Raw genomic sequence first — 8,774 nt, 5'->3', positions numbered from 1 at the left:
CAGATGCGCGGGACCTAGGGAGGACAAGATTGGTTCCCTCTCTTGTCCATCATCCTGAGGCTCCAGGCGGGATTGTTTTGCAGTGTGATATGGAAACTGGCCCCACCTCTGGAAAGTGAAGGGGCGGTACGGAGGCGGGGAAAAGCATGGATCTCTCTTTTCATTGGATTGCTGTTAAGTCAGTCAGACCTCTGCTTTGTTCCCGTTGGCGAGAAGACTCCAGGCAGGTAGCGTGCACGCCGTGTTAGCCCCTCCCTAGGTGGGACCACGGCTCCCGACGTCTCCGATATTTGTTGTTGGGGTTTAGGCCTCGTTAATTATTCATTAAGACACTTGAAACGACTGCGGCGATTGGTGGCTGAGAGACCGAGTCGCCTGTGTCTCAGCTGGAGATACGTGTCACCCTCGCGAGGCGGGAGAAGCTGCGCATAAATTATTCCAACGAGGAGGGCGGGGCAAAGCATAAATTAGTTAAATGAGCCACGGAGGGAGGGCGGGCGGCCGGCTGCGAATTAGCCTAAGTTCTTAAAGATGGCGGCGGAGCGGAGTCGCTCCCCGGTGGAGTCGCCGGTGCCGGCCTCGATGTTCGCCCCCGAGCCCAGCTCTCCGGGAGCGGCCCGGGCCGCGGCGGCTGCGGCACGACTCCACGGCGGCTTCGACTCGGACTGCAGCGAGGACGGCGAGGCACTCAACGGCGAGCCGGAGCTGGACCTCACCAGCAAGGTAGGCCCGGGAGGCGGCGGCGGCGGCGGGGCCAGGGGTACCCGAGCGGGCCGGACGGTCTCCGAGGCGACGGCGGGCAGCCGGCCGTCCAGTGGCAGCGGCTCACTGGTACTCGGGAAAGACGCAGCCCGCCCACCTGCCGCGCTCCCGGACGTGCGGGGCCCGGGCCCACTCTCAGCATCGGGCAGTGTCCAGCCGGCCTCCCGCGCTCTCCGCTCCCGCCTCGATCGCTGCCCCTTGGCTCCGCCACGTGGAACTGGGCTCTCAACACCGACCGCGCGCTCTGCATCCTTGTCCCTATGTGGGCCACTCCGCCCTCCTCAGGGTTTTCTTCTTTCTGGAGCGTCCGGGACGACCGAGGGTCAAGGTGGCTTGGGCAGGGGGCGGGTTGCTCGCGAAGACAGGTAGCCATTCTGAGGTGGATGTAGGGTGGCAGCTGCTTCTCTTCCTGGTTCCTGGAAAGGAAACGGAAAGTAGTTGCTCCGTCTGCGAGAATGATGTCCGAGGAGTGTCCACTTTCCGTGTCCACCCAAACAGTTTAAAAAGATGGGACTGACGAGATGGCTCAGCTAGTAAGGGTGCTTGCCTCCTGAGTTTGACAACCTCAATTCGATCCCCTGGACCTACCTACTTAGAAAACTGACTCCCACAAGTTGTCCTCTGATGTCCATACGAACGCTGTGGCACGCTTCCCACCCCCATGTAATAAAATTTAAAAACTAGATGGGCAGTGGGCATGACCCACACAGTCTTGCTACCCAGGAGTTGAGCCATCTCTCAGTAGTCATAGGGTAAGGACGGGGTTTTAAATAGTGCCTTCTGAGTTGTTGAGACGGTAGGCAGAAATTAGATCTCACCATCTACTTGGCATTGTGAAAAATGTCTAAGATGTAACTGGTGTTTAGAAAGTGTTCGGTGTCACTAAAGACACTAATGGCCACTTGGAGGGACTGGGAAGGCTGACTGGGTTTCCCTTCCAACTCTTGCCATTAAAGAGGTTCTGTGACCTTGGGAAGGTATCTTAACCTCTCAATTCTCCAGTTATTCCATCAAGAAACTATGGTTGTGTTGCAAAAATTAGAAGTGTATGTTAAGACACCCATTATAGTACCAGATAGTACTATAGACTCAGGAAGTATTTGGACTAGATAGATGATAATTCCCTATGAGGATTAAGAAGCTGCTGATGAAAGATAGGCCTGCCCCACCCCTTGCCCTTTGTAAGGTAATTATAAGAGAGGTTTTTATGGCCCTTTGATGTCTGTGGCCATACTATGCTGAACAGTCTCTTCCCATCTAGGAAGCTAAGCAGGGTCTGGTCTGATTACTACTTGGATGGGAGATTTTATGGAGCTTTGAAAATGTTTGTGACATCTCATGGTGGCACAACTACAGAAAACTGGAAAGAACCTTTCCCTGCAACCTAAGTAAACGATTCCCAACTATTTTTTCTCCATCCAGTCTCTGCTGAGCACTTGGAAGCCAGCTAGCTTCTTTTTGTCATGGTAGTCCTCTCTAGTTCCTCTAGATGAGGATGGCCAAACTCAAGAAGACCTCCAAAATGTAGGAGACAGTGTGTAACCCTGGCAGCAACCGGGTTACAATTATAAGTTCTGATGAGTTAAATGGGCATGTTAGAAGTGGGCTGGCTGGATGGCAGTACATGGTCAGGGAACTGAAGAAGCCTGGGAACACAGTGGGGAGTTGGGACAGAGTTGTAAGAGGGTGGTACCTTCGTTACTATTTTATTTAATTGCCATGAGTAAGGAACTGTTACCTCATCACATAGCTGGGGAAGTCCTTGGAAATTGGAAGAGTGTGTGAGTGTGTGAGTGTGAGTGTGAGTGTGTGTGTGAAAGAAAAGCTGACCGTGTGGAGGAGAGAAGGGGTGGACTGAATAGATTTAAAAAGAAAGAGTACACTCTAGATTTTATACCTCACTATTGTTAAAAAATGTGGGGAGCTAAGGCTATGAGAGCTTCCAGCAAGAAAAACATTTTCATGATTAATGGTGGCGGGATACATGCAGTTTTTGTAGAAATGATTGGGTGAAGATAACTTTGTACTGAGCGTTAGTTTAGCTTGGCCTAGGAGCTTTTGTTTTTGTTTCATTTTGAAACAGGATCTCATTCTATAGCCCAGGCTGTCAAACTCATAGCAATTTCCTTGCCTCAGCTCCCCCAGTGCTGGTATCACAGACTTGAGCCAGCCCAAATGCTTTATGTTATTCTATAGACTAGGAAATTGAGGTTTAGAGAGGTTAAGTTCTTTGTCCAAGGTCACATAGGAGTGGCATGCCTGATGGCAAAGACCTCCCCAAATAAGTGGTTGATACTTTGTTATTGACAGGATTTACACAGCCCATAGTCCTAATAATACTAACCTTAGTGGCTGTAGAATTTTGTTGACAAAGATGGCCTTTTGCAGGCAGTTTTCACTGTAGTAATCAAGACAGCGTAGACAAGGTAGAACAGAATCCTTTTGTTATTGAGGGTGGGGGTCATAGCTATAAGTGAGCAGTCTGTCCTTGAACTCCCGGTGCACTGTAGGCAGAAGATGGTGCGGAGGTGCAAAGCATGGCTCTGCAGCTTTCCCGCTGTGTCAGGCTGGCTTCTCCCCTGTTTGGGACAACCCCCTTGTGAAGCAGCTGGAGGCAGGCTGTGCACACTGCTCCTCCTGTGGGTTGTGGTGCAGACATAACTCATTCTAATATATCATCTGGGTCGTATAAGGCTGTTTCAGGAGAGGCAGAAAGCGCATGTGGGGGCTGCACAGCTGTGTTGCATTAGAGTGCTCTGAGGTTTGCCCAGGGTCTCTGGTCAGGCTTTGATCAGCTTTGGCTGTGGCGCTCTCTAGTGAGTGTGGTCCTAAGGCTGTTGGTTTCTCTTCTAGCTGGTTCTAGTGAGCCCTACATCAGAGCAGTATGACAGCCTACTTCGGCAGATGTGGGAGAGGATGGACGAGGGATGCGGAGAGACCATATATGTCATTGGGCAGGGATCAGGTGAGCATAGTTTTCCTTTCCTTTATTTTAAACAATTATTAGAGCACATTTCCCCGCCGCCTCCTTTTTAACTCCGTGTCTCCTGTGCAACCACTCTGTAATACCTGCAGAACTGTCTGGAGGGGGGACAAGCAACTGAATGGTCAGGACAAGTTTGGGGTCAAGGTTCCTTGTTCAGGGGGGCCTAGAGATGCTTCCTCTCCACCTCAGGACTCCTTATTTACGTACAGGGAATTGGAACTTTAGGCAAGGAAACCTCATCCAAGGTAAGCCAGTAAGTCCTAGCTAGGTCTAGAATTAACCCTGCTTTGGGTAACTCTAGGTCTTTCCCTATAGACCCTGTTTGTGGATCCCATTACATTCTGTTTCCTGCTTAGCTGATAATCTCTGTGGTTCTTGAAGCTACCAAGAAGTAGACACTCAGAATTTCTCTCTTCTTACATCAAGGTGCTTTGGTCCAGACCATGCTGACCACTCAGTCTGGATAGTTGTGATAACAGAGGTCCCTCCTGGCCCCTTCTAGATCTCGGCAGGCTTGTAGCCATGTGACCACTTTGGTTATTGCCCTCCAACCTACTTACTCATCATAATAGAGTCTGCAGTTTTAGAGAAAGGCAAACCCCACGTCAGAGCCCCAGACGAGATAATGGAATTGGTTTTGTCCACTCCCCCCTCCAATCACTCCTTGTTTCCACCCTTAGTACCATAGCCAGTTCACTACCTTCATCTTCATTGCAACATTATCTTTGCTGAAATGAAAGCCTGTGTGCATCATTGGGGGAGTTTTCTTTCTCGGTAGACTTGTAGACAGGCACATAGTAGTTCTTTGGCAGCTGAGTCTGAGTTCAGGAGCTCTCACAGGCCTTTTACCAGGCCTGGGAGTGCTTGCCTGTGATTCTAGCACTCAGGAGATTGAGGCAGGAGGATGGCCAATTCCAAACCATCCTAAGACACTGTCTCAAAATAAAAAATACAAAAAAGGCCAGGGGTGTAGCCCAGGGGCAGTGCTTCATTGCCTGACCTATGCAAGGCCTGGCTGAATGCTCAGTACTGGAAAAAAATTGTTCTTCAGCTACTTGATACATATGTTAAGGATCTTCTAGATCTTGATACTTTTCAAAGCTCTTTTGGATACTTAAAATTTGATACCCTAGGATGGGCTTGTAGCTTAGCAGTAGAATGCTCACCTAGGATGTTCAAGGACCTGAGCTCTGTCACCAGCAATAGAAAATCAAACAAAACAGAATAAAGCTGGTCCTTGCCCACAAGGAGGAAAGACGGCACATACACAAAACAATATTTGAAAATGCCTGAAGATGACAACTAGGGACAACAACTCGGTCTCTAAAAAACGGCTCCCCTATCTCCCCTGTCCTTCCCACTCCTGCCACCCCTCAGCTGTGGTGCCTATCGCCTGAGAGAAGACCTGGTCAGAGAGATAGGCAGACTTAGAGGTCACCTGTCAAGGAAGGGAGGGAGTCTGTCAGTGTTGCCAAGTGCTGCTAGGCAGCAGGTTCAGAAAAGGCCATTCTGCTTGGTGATAAATCATTGATTCCTTATGCGAGTTCATCGAGTATGTCTCTGTCCTGCCTTAAGACAAACCATTCATAGGTCACTTCCTACTTCATAGGAAACCACAGAAAGGTCAGTTTTGACAAGGGGTAGGACTAGTCTTTAATGATCCGGACTCTATTTATTTATTTACTTTAATGGGATCTTGCTTTGTGATCCAGGCCGGCCTTGGATTTTATCCGCCTGTCTTGGCCTTCCCCACAGACTCAGACTCCCCTTTTCTCTCCTGCTTTACTGCAGTCTAAATTTTGCCATAGCTCAGCAACTCACAACTAATTAACTCTCCTTTGGAAGGTAAGATGTAATATTCATTGCCCATCTCCCACACACACATCATCTTGGTGACTCCGTCTGCTGGATTCTTTGGAGGCAGAAGCCATCTGAACTGGTTAAACAAGTTGAACATCAGACAACACTGAATCAATTGCAAGGCTCCCAGAGGTCAGCTTCATCTCTAGCTTCTCCTGGGTCCAGAGCCTGCCCCTGAAACATGGAGAATGCAGACATGGAAACCTTCCTCAGAGAAACGGTTTTTGTGTTTTTGTTTTTGTTTTATTTTGAGACAGGGTTTCTCTGTGTAGCCCTAGCTGTCCTGGAACTCACTCTGTAGACCAGGCTGGCCTCAGACTCACAAAGATCCACCTGCCTCTGCCTCCCAAGTACTGGGATTAAAGGTGTGCGCCACCACCGCCTGTCCCTCAGAAAAGTATTATGTGAATAAATACATTAAAACCTTGTATACCATCCAGAGGGACTCTTTTCTATACCTGTGTGTTCTTCATTTAAGGTTGATATTTTAGAAAGCAAGTCAGTGATTGTCTAGTAATTTGGGGTCTGGAGCCTGGAAAGTCCAGGTTTACTTATGACTTGTTTTCTTGTCTTAGAATGCAGGTAATATCGGGCTGGAGAGTGTGTACTGCTCTTCAAACACTGAACTGGGTTTGGTTCTCATGCATGTTAGGAAGCTCATAGCCACCTATAACTCCAACTCCTGGGGATCTGATCCCATATGCTGGCCTCTTTGGACATCTACACTCAGGTGCACATTCCCACATATATACATATAATTAAAAATAAAATCTTTCAGCCAAGCAGTGGTGGTGTATACCTTTAATCCAGCAGAGGCAGGTGAATCTCTGAGTTCGAGGTCTGACTGTCTACAGAGCAAGTTTCAGGACAGCCAGGACTACAAGAGAAACCCTGTCTTGAAAAACCAAAAATAAATCAATAGTAAGAAAATGAGAGTACTAGTAAACCATCTCATAGTGTCCGGGGCACATTCCACGAGCTCAGAGAGTACATTTGGTATAGAAATGTTAGTGTTAGTAGTGGAAGGTTTTCGGGGTCCTAGGTTGTAGTTGATTTATTATGGGATTGCTTTGCAAAAAGAATCTCAAAAGTTTCTTTTTTTGGGCGGGGGGGGCGGGTTTCAAGACAGGGTTTCTCTGTAGCTTTGGTGCCTGTCCTGGAACTAGCTCTTGTAGACCAGGATCCGCCTGCCTCTGCCTCCCGAGTGCTGGGATTAAAGTCAAAAGTTTCTTAATACTAAGCTGTGATTTGAGTGCTCATTTGGAGGGTCCAGCAGGGAACACAGTTGTGTCATACACTCATCCCTGAAGAAAGGTTCTTGTAAAGGAAGGTCATCATCTTCAACTGAGCAAATGGAGCATTGAGAGAGGGAGGGAATACCTGCCTAGCCAGCCAGGTCAGCCTAATCACCATAGCGATGAGGGGAGTGGCAGATGGCACAGCAGGGGACACAGTGTTGTATTTGTAGGAGTCAGGAACAGCCACACAGAGGAGCTGCTCATCTGTGAGTGGTGGCGAGTGGGCAGAGGAATCCGCGTGCACAGAGGCACAGAGACACTGGAGATGCGCATTTGGAGGGCCAGATGTACTCCAGTGAGGAGAGGAGAATGTGAGGTAGGGGGGTCTGGACAGGTAGGCAGGGTCCTTTTATGGTCCTTGAACGCTATGCCAAAGAGCTGAGACTTGTGTCCCCAAAGCCTGAGAAGCTGCCATAGCACCTTGAGTAGTGGAATGTTTGTGGGAAGGAAAGCGAGCTGGCAGGACAGAATCTGAGACGTCTTTAGTAACTGGACACTGGCTTTTCTCCTAACATGATGAAAGTGGTGCATTTAGACAAGGGTAATGTGCCCACCTGAAGGTTCTGATGGTGAAGGTTACATTGGTGCTGGCCCCGATTGAAAACCAGCAAGGTGAATAGTCTGGTAAGGACGACAGCCATCCATCCCGAGCTCAAGGGACCAAAGTTCATTCAGTGGTTCATTAGAACCCTCTGCCCAGTTGTTCTCCCTTGATTCAGTTGTTTTACATTTTCCAAACGTCTGAGGACTTAAAGTAGAAAAGCTATTCACCACAGAATAGTTAAGATATGGTCCTCATCCTCAAGATGTTCTGTGTAGCTGGGCAGTGGTGGCACACGCCTTTAAATCCAGCACTCAGGAGGAGACAGGTAGACCTCTGTGAGTTCGAGGCCAGCCTGATCTACAGAGCAAGTTCCAGGACAGGCTCCAGAGCTACTGTCTAGAAAAAAAACTTTCTGTGTAGTCAGGGGAACTCGTGTACAAGGTCAGGGTGTGGCAGATGCTGTAAAGAAGGCCTCAGAGCAGAACTGAGAGGATCTTCCCAAGAGGGGACATGCTGATTGGCTGTCTGGGGTGAGAAGTGAGGGTCGAGCTAAGACTAGGGGAGGGGGGCCGTCACTTAAAGGACTTGGAGCGGAAAGGAATACTGTTGGTTCTGGAAAGTCATTCAGAGATTTTGATGTGAAAGTGGCAATGTTAGAGCCATGGTTTCTTTGGGAGTTTAAATGTATGGGGACTGTGCTAGGTGGACTGTCAGGGTGTTACAGGGGCAAGACACACAGACTAGATTCACTGAGACCAGTTATTCAGTAGAAAATGGTCCCAAATCAGGCAGCAAAAGAACACCATAAAGAACAGGAATCAAATCAGCAGGACTGGGCTGATGAAGGGACATGCATAGGTGACTAGAAGCAAAGTATTGTCTTTATTAGAACAGGGACAACAAGAGAGGGAGCAGCCAGACAGTGAGAGGGCCAGCAGGGAAGGAAAAGCATCTACATTTGGACTCCAGTTTATACTGTGGCCCCTCTGCAGCCTCCTAGTTCTCAAGTATCTGGGTTCTGTTTACCGTGTTCTTCCTTCCCTCCCCTCCTCCCCTTTCGTTTTTGAGGGGAGCTTCACATTTATGATCCTCCTGCCTCATCCTCTTGAGTGCTGGAATTGTCAAGTTATGTACTCCACTATTAAAAGGCAAAAGTACTGCCTGTATTGTAGGGTTACAGGAAATATCCAGTGCTTTTTTGATTCTGACCATCTGTGTGCTGCTGCTTACAGGGTGAGTGGGTGAGTCTGAATACCAGACTTCTAGGTAGGAGTTTTCTTGTAGGACACTGGATCCCATGTGGAGCTTGGCGAGGTGGCCAGTG

The 8,774-nt window shown here is 48.7% G+C and overlaps 1 protein-coding gene across 1 annotated transcript in view; it reads left to right on the top strand.

The window, feature by feature from the left end:
* The first annotated feature begins 526 nt into the window (after positions 1-526).
* The window catches only part of Gtpbp1 (GTP binding protein 1), a 25,100-nt gene continuing 16,852 nt past the window's right edge, over positions 527-8,774 (top strand). The window contains exons 1-2 of the mRNA XM_005354193.3: positions 527-723; positions 3,616-3,727. Of these exons, the coding sequence (XP_005354250.1) occupies positions 532-723; positions 3,616-3,727 (304 nt within the window). The 5' untranslated portion in view covers positions 527-531. The remainder of the gene's footprint in view (positions 724-3,615; positions 3,728-8,774) is intronic.

This window comes from Microtus ochrogaster, chromosome 15 (assembly GCF_000317375.1).
Source record: "Microtus ochrogaster isolate Prairie Vole_2 chromosome 15, MicOch1.0, whole genome shotgun sequence".
Classification (NCBI taxonomy): domain Eukaryota; kingdom Metazoa; phylum Chordata; class Mammalia; order Rodentia; family Cricetidae; genus Microtus; species Microtus ochrogaster.
This window is presented reverse-complemented; position numbering and strand designations above follow the sequence as displayed.